The sequence below is a fragment of the Phyllobates terribilis genome, unplaced genomic scaffold, assembly GCF_046119375.1.
Source record: "Phyllobates terribilis strain yellow unplaced genomic scaffold, ASM4611937v1 Scaffold_2__4_contigs__length_985480577, whole genome shotgun sequence".
Taxonomy (NCBI): domain Eukaryota; kingdom Metazoa; phylum Chordata; class Amphibia; order Anura; family Dendrobatidae; genus Phyllobates; species Phyllobates terribilis.
In genome coordinates, this window is record NW_027362762.1 from 450,334,939 (window position 1) to 450,351,149 (window position 16,211).

At 43.8% G+C, this 16,211-nt stretch overlaps 1 protein-coding gene across 3 annotated transcripts in view; it reads right to left on the minus strand.

Annotated features, from left to right (window-relative positions):
• The window catches only part of LOC141215153 (uncharacterized), a 446,656-nt gene that overhangs the window by 307,568 nt on the left and 122,877 nt on the right, over nt 1-16,211 (minus strand). For all 3 annotated transcript variants that reach the window (XM_073665502.1, XM_073665499.1, XM_073665501.1), the window contains exons 8-9: nt 8,094-8,217; nt 6,909-7,077 (exon numbers count right to left, since the gene is read on the minus strand). In XM_073665502.1, coding sequence (XP_073521603.1) covers nt 6,909-7,077; nt 8,094-8,217 — 293 coding nt within the window. The remainder of the gene's footprint in view (nt 1-6,908; nt 7,078-8,093; nt 8,218-16,211) is intronic.

Consider the following 16,211-nt stretch of genomic DNA (forward strand, 5'->3'; position numbering starts at 1 on the left):
ATTTGTCCATTCATCCTTCCTTCAATCACATGAAGGTTGCCAGCGCAGTATGCTGAAAAACAGCCCCACAGGATGATGTTCCCGCCTCCAAACTTCACTGTTGGTATGGTGTTTTTGGGATGGCATGCAGCGCCTTTAGGCCTGCAAACATGGTGTGTATTATGACATCCAAAGAGTTAAATTTTGGTCTTATCTGACCAGACTATATTCTCCCAAATTTCACAGGCTTGTCTAAATGTTGTTGAACAAACTTTAAACATGTTTTTGTTCAGCAATGTAGTCTTGCATGGTGAGTGTGCATACAGGTGTATACAGGCCATGGAGGTTCAGTGCATGACTTATATATATTTTTTTAAACAATTGTACTTGCAGATTCCTAGTCTTTCTATAGTTCTCCCAAGGTGGCTCTTGGCTCTTGGACAACTGTTCTAATAATTCTTTTCGCCCCTGTGTCTGAAATCTTGCAGGGAGCACCTGTTGTGGTCGGTTCATGGTGAAATGATGTTCTTTCCACTTTTGGATTATGGCGCCAATATTTATCACTGGAACCTTCCGGAACTTAGAAATTTCTACTCAAATTATAGTTGATGCAAGAATGAATACACGCCACCTCAAAAACTACTATATCTAATATTTTGTCGGCGACATACTGCAAACATTTATCTTTTACTATTCTTCAAGAATGACCTCTTATAGAGCCTGGATGATGGATAGAAAGTGATGTTCAACTTGTCTCTTCAGAATTCCCCATAGGTGGTTGATGTCATGCTGATTGACAGCTGGCTCCCACATTGTTAGGCAACAGGGATCCGTCTGTCAATCAGCATGACATTTGCAGTGACGCCCCATCGACAGAGCAGAGCAGAAGAGAAGGTGCTGCTCTGTCGATGTAATGATACAGGAAGAAGGAGAATCGGTAGCAAAAATAGTCCATGACAGCACTGAGCTGGAAGAGATCATCGCACGGCAGAGCAGGCAGGTAGTTAGCAATTACCTGCCAGTAAGTTCTTAGCTCCATAGGAAAATAAAACAGTCCACGATAATCTATCTAAAGGGGTAAAATATATCTAGTATCATCACTCTCTAATCTATTCTTGTGTCTTCTGGGTTACCTAGAGGACGACCCTGTGACAGAGTATGTAAAAGTGGCTTTTTCACATTAACTGCACTGTACGTGGAATGTAACCTCATTGTAAAACACTGGCTAGATAGGCAACTTATTTCCATGAAGTCACCAACCAAATTATTTCGCAAGATAGACTGTCACGACAATAACTCGCATGCCTCCCAAGCACCCCTCTATTCACTGTGCGGTTTCTCCCCGTGTCAGGCCATTTCGCTAATCGGCCTCATGCAGCCTCACTGCATCTGTTTGCTGCATTCACTTAACCTTAGGGGCATGACCGGTCTCTGCAGGAATTTAACCTTGCTAGGTCCTGCAGAGATTAGGTTCCCCTGCCTGTCCCGTGTGAGCAGGGTCTTTATTAGCCAGCTCAGCCTTCCATTCCCCGGCCAAACGCTGGCTCCTATTCTGTTAGTCTGTTTATATTTGCATCTGAATTCCTCTACCCATTACTGACCTGCCTAATTTCCCGTCCTGCCTGACCCTTCCGCTCCTGACCTCGGCTACGCTTACTGACCCTGTGCTGCCTTCTTAGCCCTCTTCTACCACGTACCTTTGTCTCTGACCCTCCGGTCAGCTGCTGCGGTCCCGGGATCTGCCCTGGAATAGTACCTGGTGACTACCTGCAGCCAAGTCTAATCTCACCATCAGCTGCTCTAGCGAAAATCAGGTAGTCGCTTAGTCACACCCTTCCAGGGTAAGCCCAGCCTGTGGCGCAGTGGTCCACACCCACAAGCGTTACATAGACTTAAAGGGTAACTATGCCTTCAAATAACTTTTCAGAATAAGAAGTCCTTTGTGTGTACATGAGTAATAACATGACTTCTGGCCTTTATGTGTATTCTATCCTGCATTCTTACCAGTTTTCCCCTCTGCATGCTCTATCTGTAACTTTCAATGAATTGTGTTCTGTGGGGAGGAGACGAGGTGCAGTGATTTCTCCCAAAGATAGCACAGCACAGAAAGGTGAATACCTGCTCTTTAATCACTTTTTAGCTCACAGAAAAGAACTGCAGTAACATGGAGGACATTATACAGCAGAGCTCATCTGTGTTGAAATAAGTACAAAACGATTAAGATGAATGAGCAGCATATGACCACTTCTATGAAAGCTGCACCTCACCAAAAACTAGGGAGGGTGCATCACTGGCAAGGCCTGCCTCACAGATTGAAAAAATTTGTGGGAATCGTGGCGCTAAAATGGCTATTAAGTCTAATGGTGCGGGATGTAGTACTTGGAATATAGTTGGTGAGGTGCAGTTCCAGTGTCCCTGATACAACAATGGAACCGGGGGAGTTAAAAACATAGAAGGTTATGTTTGTACGATGCCAGTGAAGTTAGTGAGAATGCAGTAATTATAATACCTTTTTATTTAGCATTTCAAATTCACAAGTTGATATCCTAAATAAAAAGGAATTTTAATTTTAATTACCGCATCCTCATTAACTTCACTGGCAAAGCACCAACATAACCTTTTATGTTTTTAGCCTCACAGTTTGGGCTCGCTCACACGCGCATAGATTCTCTCCTCCGAGTGAATTGGATCGATTATGGTAATGAAACTCTGATCAAACTCTGGTATGAGTTTGCTCAGAGTGTCAGCTTAGTGTGATCCGATTCTCTTGGATGAGAGAATCATAGAACAGGTGAGAAGAAGATGGAGAATAAAATTTCTCCACAACAGAAATCCGAGTGCAGTCCGATGTTTTCCACATAGGCTTTAATGAGTGGCTTCTGATGTTGTAGTGAAATCACAGTACGCTGTGATTTTTTTCACAGAGAGATTCGGTCTGTGAAAAAAATCAGTAACAGGTTCCCATTAAAGGGAACCTGTCACCAGTAAAAAAATGTTTTTAACCTGCAGATATGGGGTTAATCTGCAGGTTAATAGAGTTATTAAAGAACTCAGAACACTCAAGAAACTGTGGATGGCAGGTTGCATCTAATTCATATGCCTCCACTGCCAAACAACCAGTCTATAAACACAAGTGTAAATAAAACCTTGCATGGCATCAGACCGTATTGTACTTATCTCTGACTTCTGCCATACAAAGCAGCCTCTACGCATTCCCCTTCCATGGTTCAGTTCATCAGGAGGCTAATGGAACAAAAAGTGCCAAGAGAGGCATCAGCCATATGTTGTGGCCTGGTAGCAGTTCAGTATGTGGCTGTGCGATTGGCCATTTTACATTGTCCGTCTATGTGTGATGAAATAATAGAGACAGAACTCCCATTCATGGCATATTGGCTTCTGAGTCTCCAAATCCTTCAATGCACATGTCAGGGCACATATGATCACTAGAGGTCCAGCTCTATCCGGTAAACATGCCCCATATGCTAATATGGCACTGTCTACTAGGGCAGCCAGGCCTCCTCATAGAAGCATCACTCAGGGATCTGGAAAGTGAGGCCACACCCCCCAGAGGTGTGTCATAATGACACGAATAATGGGGGCTTGCCTAAACTCACTGACAACTAAACACAGGGGCGTGCCTAACTTCGTAAACGCGCCTACTCAGGGTGCATCATCCACCGTGGCGTGCCCGGAGGCCGCGCTCCCACAATAACACGTGATCTACCAACGTGAAACTGAGGACAAGCCTCATCCTCCTCGCCTCATCAAATGACGCGGTCCACAGGATCACGCCTGCGCATTCTGGTCATCTGCACTCACAGTATCCTCAAGGTTTCAACCAGCAGCTGCCCCTGCGTGCCAGGAAGCATCAGAATCTCACATCAGTGTGCATGCTGTTGGATACAATTAGCATATAGACACCCCCCCAAGGTGTGAGTGAGCCCTTTGAAAGAAAATAAACATGATTCCACTTTGATATACAGTCATAGCCGAAAGTATTGACATCCTTGGAATTGTTCCGAAAATTAAGTATTTCTCCCAGAAAATTATTGAAATTGGACATGTTTTATTATACACATGTTTATTTCCTTTGCGTGTATTGGAACAGCACAAAAAAACAGAAAAAAGTCATATTGGACATCATTTCACACCAAACCCCAAAAATGGGCTGGACAAAATTGTTGGCACATTTCCAAAATTGTGGGTAAACAACTTAGTTTCAAGCATGTGATGCTTGTTCAAACTCAGTTGTGGCAAGTAACAGGTGTGGGCAATATAAAAATCACACCTGAAACCAGTTAAAAAGGGGAGAAGTTGGCTCAATGTTTGCATCAGGGCTGTGGAGTCGGTAAGCCAAACCCCCGGCTCTGACTCAGACTCCGACTCCTCAATTTCCATGACTCCGACTCCACGACTCCGACTCCCTCATACATTGCTCAAGTTTAAGTGATAAATTTACTGTAGCACAGATTCATCTCAGCTAAAAGTCTAGACCCTTACATCAGGAAAAGGACAGACATTTATAGGACATTGCATAACTTTCCCAAATTCTTCAAATATTCCCCACAATCTGCACTGAACTGCTGTACCCAATTTATTATATATTTTAGAAGTTGGAGTCGGTCCATTTTATACCGACTCTGACTCCACCAAAATGGACTCCTACTCCACAACTCCGACTCCACAGCCCTGGTTTGCATTGTGTGTTTCTGTGTGCCACAATAAGCATGGAGAACAGAAAGAGGAGAAGAAAACTGTCTAAGTACTTGAGAACCAAAATTGTTGAAAAATATCGACAATCCCAAGGTTACAAGTCCATCTCCAGAGACCTTCATGTTCCTTTGACAACGGTATGCAACATAATCAAGAAGTTTACAATCCATGGCACTGTAGCTACTCTCCCGGACGTGGACGGCAGAGAAAAATTGATGTAAGGTTGCAACGCAGGATAGCCTGGATGGTGGATAAGAAGCCCCAATAAAGTTTCAAAGAAATTCAAGCTGTCCTGTAGGCTCAGGTTGCATCAGTGTAAGCGTGAACTATCCATCAACATTTGAATGAAATCAAATGCAATGGCAGGAGACCAAGGAGGACCCCACTGCTGACAGAAAAAGCTAGACTGCAGTTTACCAAAATGTACGTGAGTAAGGCAAAATCATTCTGGGAAAACATCTTGAGGACAGATGAGACTGTGAGGACCTGGCCACTTACTAAATACTTTTCCAGCACTGAGCACCCATTTTCGTCAATCTTAATTTTGTGTTTTGTTAGAAATTTGCTTGCGGTGTTTTGTCAGTGATTTGTTTGCTCATCAGTTCAACCTCAGGTATCTATTCCATTCAGTGACCATATCTCCGAGACCTTGGGCCATTGTTCTCTCAGTCACCACAGATAGTCTCACATGCAAACCCAGGGGATGGGTTCCACATGAGAAAATATCTCCACTACGGCACAATTAGCTGGGGGAGGGAGGGGTGAGCTCTTCTGCCGATTCAGGGGGCTGAACCCTGTGCAGGAGAAAGAGAAGATTCATTTGCTAGTCGGACTGAGAGCTGGGTGGTATCACGGGCTGCGGTCGTGATATCCATCATCCGAAGGAGCGAGCATATGCTGTGACTGCCAATATACCGGCGCGAGATACAAAAAGCTGTGGGCCAACCAAAAGTTGGGGGACAGTGGGTATCACCTAGTACGGGGCAGTGGAACTACTGATCCCAGGTTGGAAACTCGAGGACTAAGAGAATTGCCTGTTGGACATTTACCTGGAATTGCTGTTCACCGTGGTCGGAAGGAATAAAACTATTTGCATCGATAACCTGCCTAGGTGATTATTAAATTTCACAACTGCACATGTTTACAGAGACCAAGATAGAGCTTTTTAGTACAGCACATCATTCTACAGTTTACCGAAAACAGAATGAGGCCTACAAAGAAAAGAGCCCAGTATCTACAGTCAAATATGGTGGAAGATCAAAGATGTTTTGGGGATGTTTCGCTTTATCTGGCAAGGGGTGGCTTGACTGTGTGCAAGGCATCATGAAATCTGAAAGTTACCATGGATTTTCCGACGCAATGTAGTGCCCAGTGTCAGAAAGCTGGGTTTGCATCCTAGGTCATGGGTCTTCCAGCAGAACAATGACCTCAAACATACTTCAAGAAGAACCCAGAAATGGATGGAAACAATGCGATGGATAGTTCTGAAGTGGCCAGCAATAAGTCTGGATCTAAATCCCATTGAACACCTGTGGAGAGATCTTAAAAATTGCTGTTGGAAGAAGGCACTCTTCAAATATGAGAGACCTGGAGCAGTTTGCAAAAGAAGAGAGGTCCAAAATTCCAGTCAAGAGTTGTAAGCAGATTGTTGATAGTTATAGGATGCAATTGATTGCAGTTATTTATTCTAGAGGGTGTACAACCAAATATTAAGTTGAGGGTGCCAATAATTTTGTCCGGCCCATTTTCGGGGTTTTGTGTGAAATTATATCCAATTTGCTTTTTTTTACCCACAAATGAAGTAAACATGTGTATAACAAAACATGTGTAATTGCAATAATTTTCTGGGAGAAATATTTCATTTTCTGTAACAATTTCAAGGATGCCAACATTTTCAGCAATGACTGTACCTATGCATGTTAAAGGGTTCGTAACTAGTGCGTTTTCTTTTTTTCCAGCACATTACATAACTCAGTAAAAACAGTACAGATTTGTGGAGGTTACGGGGTGTAAGGGATCTATCTGTTGATTTGTATTTAAAGAAAGTAACAAAAAAAATAAATTACGTGATTAAATAAAATACATAATAGTTTAAACATAAGGACCTGAAGGCAATAACAACTTTGGTGAAAGATAATGACAAACTAACTAGGACAAATAAAGAAAAAAAAATTCTGGAAAGCAGGATTCTGCACTTCCGATTGATTCTCCTTTACCTGTAGTTGGAGTTTGCCTGAACGCCATTTGAAGAGGAAACAGCCAATGGATAAGATAAGGCTCATATAAACCATTATAAACGTAGAGAACATTTAATGTTTTGCTGGACTCCTTAATCATTTCTTCATCTGATGCAAATGGATACATGGAAGGAGTGTTTCCAAATTTCTGTTAAGACACACAAGGATTCACTAATTATGACTGCACTATGTATATGCCTCAGAAATAATGAAAACAATATTTGCTTAGAAAGTAAACATGTATCAAACAGATTCCACGCTCTATGCCATTACAACATTTTTACTGTTTCTAAACCTAATAAACAAGTCATGCTATTTATGTAGGTACAGTATGCATAGAATTAAGTATGGAGAATTAATTAAAAGTGGTGCCTTGGATGACCAGTGTGTTATAAGGAAAAAATTATCAGTAAATTGTAAGCAGTAAGCAAAAACTATACACTTTTACGTGTCCTAAAAAAAAGTATGCATCGTATTTGCTACAAAATCATATGCCAAAAAAGCAAACCTTAGCTAACATTGCTGATATAGATAATAATGAGATTCCATATACATTTGAATAGAGTAGTGTGCAAAATGACTTAGAGAAATAAAAATATGCTACTGGAGATGATCGAATCTGCAGAGACTCAAATTGGGCAAATCACACAAATTTATCAGGCAAATTCGATTTGTATTGAAGTTATTCAATGCAAATTGAATGTTCCTTATTTGCTCTGAGGTCTCTCCATATCCCAGAGTATAATAGACCTGATGTAAATTAAAAAAGAGAAATACTCATCTTACAGCTCATTGGCCCCGCCGCCCCCTTTGCCCCCTTTGCCCGCTTTGGGATGCACGTTGTGAGCTCACAACATGCATCATGACAGCACAATGTGCAGGGATGTTAAAGGCTTAATCATGCCAGAAGCCCGGCCCTCTACGGTTCTACGAAATGGGGGCCAAGTGGCCGCTATTTTGCTGACTTTATGCAAAGTGAATTACAGAAAAAAAATATCTGTATTCTGGAGAACACAAAATTTTGGCAAATTAGAGGAGAATTAAATTCCATTTGAACAATTTTGCTCATCTCTACATGCTACCTATGTACAGTATTCAGTAAAAACGTTTTCTGCAGTATTCATCTGATGCTGTGTGAACACATACTGATACATTAGCACTTACCTCCACAACAGCATTCTCAATAAGGCCTGAAATTGGAGACCACGTTGCACTTCTCAGCTTTAATTCATCACATCTGTGCTCTAGTGTTCTACCGTAACGTTCCCTTGCTTCTTTTTCTATTATGCTGCAAAAATTATACAACTATAAAGTTTATGTAACTATAAAATTACTTTCATAATTGGAAAACCATTGTATAAAACTTTAAGGGCGATATTCTACTGTTAGAATTTTGCAGGCTATGGCTAAGCTAACATCACGTCAAGTGGGACCATTTGAGATGCTCCAGTCAAAGATGTACGTAGATGAATGCATCTGTATTCCTATACAATTTGAGAACATCATTCACAGTCTGCCAAAAATAAACATACAGTAGTTTCCATTGTAGCGAGATTTTATTTATTTTTTTTACTCACTTATATAGCGCCATTAAGTCCATCCACAGTGCTTTACAGACATTATCAGCACTGTCCCCATTGGGGCTCACAATCTAGATTCCCTATCAGTATGTCTTTGGAGTGTGGGAGGAAACCGGAGAACCCGGAGAAAACCCACGTAAGCACGGGTAGAACATACAACCTCCTTGCAGATGTTGTCCTTGGTGGGATTTGAACCCATGGCCCCAGTGCTGCAAGGCTGCACTGAGCCACCGTGCTGATCATACAGTTGTATTGAAAGGTATAGTCTAGCTTATGGGATTCAGTTGTAGAGCCAAACGTATGCAAAAAGAATATTGTTATGCTAGATATTTGACATTCAAAGAATGACTCCCATCAAAGTTTTCATCCTCTTAATATATTGCAATTAGTGTTGAGCGAGTATGTTCTATTAACCCTTTCGCCGAGTATGCTCGGGCCGAGCTCCGAGTATTTATAGCTGCTCGGTGATATGGTTGAATCACTCTATTTCTTACACATTCCTCACATGTAATAAAACTGTCAAACAGTTGAAAATCATGCACACGGGAGCAATTTAACCTTATCACCGAGCAGCTATAAATACTCGGAGCTCGGCCGAGCATACTCGGACAGAACATACTCGCTCAACACTAATTGCAATCATCATATTATATAGCACGGTGTACTTACAATTGCTCATTTTGCCTTTCTACCCAGCTAATTCGTCTCTTTTCTCTGATCTATGTAGAAACAGGAAGTCTCTTCCCCACATTTATCATCCTCCTCCTGGTGGCAGTATTCCGGTATTTATGTGATATTGTGGTTTTAGGGTGGCTGGACGGAGGTATATATACGTTCCTGGAAGGAACTGGTGGTATATATACGTCCTGTCACATCACGTGCCACAATAGTCGACATAAATTAGAGCAGCTGCGCCCGTGCTTATCCTCGGTCAATACCGTGTCAATACCGTACCAATTTGTCAGGGAAAACACTTGGTCAGACCTTGCAGCCCTCTGGCGTCCCCTTATCCTGCTGGTCAAACACGGTATTGACCAAGGATAAGCACAGGCGCAGCTGCTCTAATTTATGTCGACTATTGTGGCACGTGATGTGACAGGACGTATAGATGAAGTGACCGCGGGCAAGGCCGCGCATTGGTATCTATGATCTGGCCCAGCAAGATCCCCACACACAGACTCTATCTTGATAACCGTATCTTTACTCGTATACATTTTTAACACAGCAAAGAAAAACAATAAATGACAACCGTAAATATGCACAGTAATAACGTGTACTGATAAGCTGACCCTCACTGTCCCTACTCACACGTTACCAGTCCTTTACTCCAGAAGGATGTGTCCTCCATCGCAGGCCTGTCTGTCTTTGCAGGAGGGCGTCCCAGCCGGAAAAAAAAACAGGATCAGCAGAATTTGCGGAAAGAAAGGAAGGAATACTTCGGCCTCTCGCCAGAGGTCCCGCTTACAGTCTCTCTGATCCGGATAGAAGCTCTGGTGGGTCCCCTTATGTAGTCCACACTCCAGTAGCAGGGAGTGTAACAGCTGAATCCTTCAGCAGTGCAGAAGCTGGGGAAGGCTCCGAGGATATGGTATTAGATAGAAGAAATCACGTTGAGAGTCTCTCCTGCGCCACACACGAGGGCCTGCACACCGTCCTGGCTCTTTTCACAGACCACAGCAGACTCTTTGCGCGCTTTTTCCTGCTTCCCACTTTGGTCACGTGACTCTCTAGGGCGGGACACAGGAGGCTCAGTCTTTTTCTCTGTCATCACACCCTGCGCAGGTGCAACATCTGGCCACAAGGTGGCAACATCATCCTGTGTAATCACTTCTGTAACAGGCTCTATATCAATTATTACAGAACAGCCAGAGCCGGCCAGCTCACTACATATATACCACCAGTTCCTTCCAGGAACATATACATACCTCCGTCCAGCCACCCTCAAACCACAATATCACATAAATACTGGTATACCATCCTCCTCTTCAACTCCTGACCCAGCTGCTCCCCTTCTCCTTCCAAGAACGTTTACAGTGCCTCATGACTCATACAGGGAAAATTGACCTCCCATTTCCACTTCGAGACTAGAAGGATTCACCTAGTCAGTTTTTAATCCTGTGATGTCATAGCCATAATGGAAATGAGAAGAATTAACTGGATAGAAAGGCAAAATGAGCAATTGTAAGTACACAGTGCTATATAATATAATGATTGCAACATATTAATAGGATAAAAAATTTCTTGGGAGTACTTATTTAAGGGGAATGTGTCGTTTGACTAAAGCTGCACCGACCTCCTCTCTATGAATGAAAGCCGGATGCAGCTGGGAAGAATAAAGTTAATTTCCTCCCAGTGGCGGGTTCCCAGTGCAGCGGCCGCATGGCCTTAGAACGCTATTAACCTGCAGATTAACCCCATATCTACAGGTAAAAGCGTGTTTTGTCATGTCAGGTTCCCTTTAAGAATCTTTTCGGTCGTTTCGTTGCAACATTGTTAGTCAACTTTTTTTTTTTAACTCGTACAGTATAAACTAGTAAGTGGCTCCCAAGCTAAAGCCGTCTGAAGAATGGGCCAGTCATCTTTCCAAAGTTAAAGGGGTTAAAGTAACCCCCAAAGACTGAACATATGAACAAGTCAATATTACATTGAACTCCAAATGTTCATTTTTTTTTAAAGTTTATTTAGCACTTTTTTCAGATATGTTATGGGGCGTACCTGCCTGAAAAAGACCCTTTTTCTTATTTAGCTAAAACTTGTCTTATCTCAATTTTGTCTCAGATGAAAAAAAAGCACTGTGAACATATCAGAAATCAAAAATCAGTAGGTATCGATAATGACTGAAAGACAAAATTTTCCATGAGTTCACTGGATAAAACAGTTTCCACAATGTATTTTTCTTCTTTGTAAGACAAAAGGTTCTGTTCTTCCCCACGATGAAACAGACAGTGCTGACTCTGAAATCTGCTGCAGCACAATGAAAAGTGATAGTGTTCACCAGCTATAGCTTGCAGATGTCATCGCTGCCTTATAATATGGAACGCATCTTGAAGCTGTGTGTTTGTGCTTGTGTTTTCTTCAGATGTAATATACGATTCCTCCTTACTGGTGTAATTTAGCCAATCACCATACCTTGAAAAAGCAGTCATTCTTGGAAAAATCTATAGATTAGAGCAGTAGCTAATCATATTCAGCAGATGTTGAATTTGTATTCTTGGAAATAAGGTTCCTTAGGGAATGACAAAAGACTCGCTGGCAGCATTTCTGCACAGCAGAAAAAGTGGAGAATATCTTCTGCAATTTGCACAACTCTCACTGCATTTTCCAGAATACTGCTGCTTCTTTTATCAAAAGGTCAGAATCGTTCCTGTCATCCTGTCGGTAATTTGATTTGTGACTCCAAAATGTCTGCTTTACATGTATTTTGTTGCATCAGTCTCTCCATCAGAGATGCTGAGCTGAGTGACATTGATATTACCGTCATTGGATTTATAAAGGGTAGAGTAAATAGGTTATACTTGATTTAGGATCCATTTATCTAAATTCTTCTGTTTTATCTACTACACGCATAGATCGAGACATAAGGTATCAGGAAAATGTACAGCACACTGTAATGCTATTCTCCTTCCATTTGAAGCAAATTTTCACTTAAAGGGGTTGTCTCATCGCAGCCCCTTTAATATGAGGGCTATAAACAGCGATTATTTTAATATTTTTTTGCCAGGAAAAATTGCTGCTTGCTGCTCATCTTCCCTGCAATTCCCTGTGTAGATGAAATGTTGCATTACATGCAACAACAAAAAAAGACATCATCACATCTCAACAAACTTACATATACAGGTGCAAATTGCCATGACAGCAATGCAAAGCAAATAAACAACAATGAAAAATATGCAACAGCACTCAGAGCACTAAGATATAGGAGTGCCTGGAGGGGCGTGACTAGGGACCTCGCCAGATCTGACCACGGATGCACAGCGGCTTAATCAAGTCCGAGGAGGGATGTGGGAGGTGGCCCAGGTGCTACTCCAGGTCAGACCCCGGTCACAGCTGTTGACCCACACCGGGGAATGCTGGAACGGGCAGGCACAGCTGGTATGCAGACAGGCGAGTACTGGCAGGCACGGCTGGTATGCAGACAGGCGGGTACTGGCAGGCACGGCTGGTATGCAGACAGGCGTGTACTGGCAGGCACGGCTCGTATACAGACAGGCAGGTACTGGCAGGCACGACTGGTATGCAGACAGGCGGGTACTGGCAGGTAGGTAAACAGCTGGATAGGGACCAGAACAGACTGGGATACAGGAACAGAGCCGCAGGTGCAGAGGGCAAGCGGAGCAGGGCAGAGCACAGCAGAGCCGCAGGTGCGGAGGGCAAGTGGAGCAAGGCAGAGCAGAGCAGAGCCGCAGGTGCGGAGGGCAAGCGGAGCAGGGCAGAGCAGACCAGAGCCGCAGGTGTGGAAGGCAAGTGGAGCAGGGCAGAGCAGAGCCGCAGGTGCGGAGGGCAAGTGGAGCAGGGCAGAGCAGAGCCGCAGGTGCGGAGGGCAAGCGGAGCAGGGCAGATCAGAGCCGCAGGTGCAGAGGGCAAGCGGAGCAGGGCAGAGCAGAGTCGCAAGTGAGGAGGGCAAGCGGAGCAGGGCAGAGCAGCAGGTGCGGACAGACAGGACAGGGCTCTGTTCACATGGAACAGACAGGGACCGGGAAACACAGGAAGATAGTCAGAACACAGTAGAAAGACACGGAGGCAGGGAAACGGGACAAGCAGAACCAGATATACACAAGGTACTTGCTATGAAGTAGTGAGTGGACACAAAACTCATAAATAGAAGTACAGAGACAATAAGTAGGAGTTAGGTACTGGTTCAGACACTGCAGGAAAAGGGAAGGATCGGACATAGAGACAAACAGGTAACGGGCTAGGACACAGTTCAGACAGGAACTGACACAGGAACGAGATACAGGAACAAGCCTGGGCATTCAACCCCCAGGGTGGCAGAAATAGACTAGAAGTCACAGATACAGGTAACGGGCCTGGGTACTCAGCCCACAGGGTAGCGGAAACAGACAAGATTCAGGAAAGGACCTGGCAATTCACAGTTGCACAGAACACATTGTAAGAAAGTGTTGCTCAGGCACCTCCCACTGGGTGGAGGAGTTTTAAGTATCCAGTGACTCACAGCAATAGTCTGGGAACGCATTAGGACTGCGCACACTGTAACTTTAAGAATCAGGAAGTACCAGCACCGCCGCCCTAAGCCAGGAGACAAGAGACATGCACACATCAAGTAGAGGGGTATAGTGCACAGCCTGGACTGGTAGGTAAGTTGGCAGTCTTGCATGGTGGGAGATGGTAAGCCACCATCAGTACGCCGCCAGGGATGTTACACCCACCTGACAGTGTATGTAGTTTACTGAGCCCAATCCTGCTGACAGGTGTGCTTTACGGTTTCTGCATCTCTTTGCAGGAAAAATGCTGCAGAAAAAAACGTGCGTTTTGCTGCGATTTTTATGCGTTTTTTGTACATCCATCAATGCTTTTTGGAGCTAAATAAAGATGTTTGAAAAAAGTAAGGTGGGGCATAGCTTTAACCCTTTGATTACCGTCATCCTTAGGATGAGTATATTGGTTAATTTAAATGAAAAAAGGATGTGTCTGTTGTATTTCAAATAAAGTGTTTTACTCTCTGTGTGTTTATTTAACTCTTTACTTTAATTAGGTTTAATAATGAAAGGGTCTGATTGACACCTTGTCATCACTAAACAAAAGGGCTAGGTGTCGGCTAATCCAATAAACCCAATCTCATTAGCATTTCCATTCAAATCATTTCTGGGGCAGCTGAGATCTGCTATTTTTAGCTTAGGAAGGTGCTATTTGGTGCCAGGTGTTCCCTGTCTATTAATAACAGCTCACAGCTGTTCTGTTAGCCACTACGTCCCAACAATCAGCAACCAGCAGCGCTTTGAATGCAACGTATTGTCATTGCGTCCAAAGCGCTACGTTCTAATGCCGTACTTTTGTTGTCAATACATGCGGATCCACCGCATATAATGACATTTCGATCGGTCAAAATCTGCAGTGGAGACTAGCGTCTCCGCTACAGAAATTTACATGCAACGGGTGAGTTTGGGTACGTGCCCATGATCAGGAGCCATGCTTATGCAGCGTCAAACCCACAGAATCCAGATGTTACAGCATAGTGGATGGTATTTCTAGAAATTCCATGTCCACTATGCGTGCATCTGAGGCTGTGGAGCACCCGCGGACACTGACATGTGCTGCATCCAAAGCGCTGCTATGTCTGGATCGTGGGCATATAACGAAAAACTTTAAAAAATGGCGTGGGGTCCCACATCATTTTCATAACCAGCAGAGGGAAAGTCGACCGCTGGGAGATGATATTAGTAGCCAGGGAAGTGGCCATTAGTCAACAATGTTCCCTGGCTATTAATAACAGCCCACAGCTGTTTGCTTAGCCTTTACTGGCTAGATTACAGGGAGACCCTAGAAAAAAATTGAGGTAGGGCCCCCCTATAAAATCTAACCAGAAAAGGCTAAATAGACAGCTGCGGGCTGATGTTAACAGCCAGGGAAGGGGACATGGATACTAGCCCCCTCTGCGGCTAATAATATCAGCTGTCAGTAGCCAAATCTGGCGCTTAGCCTCGACTCTTCCCACTGTCATGTAGCGGTGGCGAGTGGGGTAATGGGGTTGGGGTTCATGTCACCCTTGTGTTGGCGGCTGACATGAAGCCCAGGTTAGTAATGGAGGGCATCTATAAGACGCCCCCATTACTAAGCCCATAGTAAAGGTTTTTGACACTTTTTCAAGAAAGACACGAACGACCATAATAATTTTTTTTTTTTTTTAAATAAAATTACACTCGGTTTTAATAATTTATTTAAAAATAAAAAACACTGTATACACTATACCTAACGCCCAAGCCCCGAATCCTTAGTCTCCTGTAAAAAAGCAAAAATAAAAAGCAACCATATCCCTCGTCTGTCCGCCGTCATGACGTAAACCCAATGTCCCACGGTGATCCGGGTCACTTCTACAGCAGCCACATCAATCACTAATGTGACTGCTTTAGAAGACAGCTCTATACACTGACAGGAGTGTAATCACTCCTGTCAGTGTATAGTGCTGAGCTGCTGGGGCTGAGTTCGCCTGAGGTCATCAGCTGAAGATCAGCTGATCAGCCCCGGTGACCTCATTTACTGCATCAGTTTTGCATGGGAATATTCCCATGCAGCTCCGGTGCCGTAAAGTGAAGTCCCGGAGCTCTCAGCTAATCTCCAGCTGATGAACTCAGGTGAACTCAGTCCCTGCAGCACAGCGATGTACACTTCCGGGAGCAAGCGTGCTTCCGTCAGTGTATTGTCGGCTTCCGGGGGACATCGGGAGGACGACGGACAGGTGAGAATGAAAGGTGTTTTTATTTTAATATAGATCTTTCCTTTTTTATTTAAACACTGGGCACAGACGACGGCTGAGGAGACTACTTCTCCCCTAAGCCGCGCCTCCTCTCGCTATTATCAGCGGGAGCGGCGATCGGATGATGGGCGGAGTAGTCTTCCTCGGCCGGCCCGGGTACCATTGTTTGTGCGTAATTGCAGCATTTTTGCGGCGTATTTGACTCATTGACTTGAATTGGGTCAGTCACATCCGCAGCAAACATCCGCAGCAAATCCGCAAATATACAGT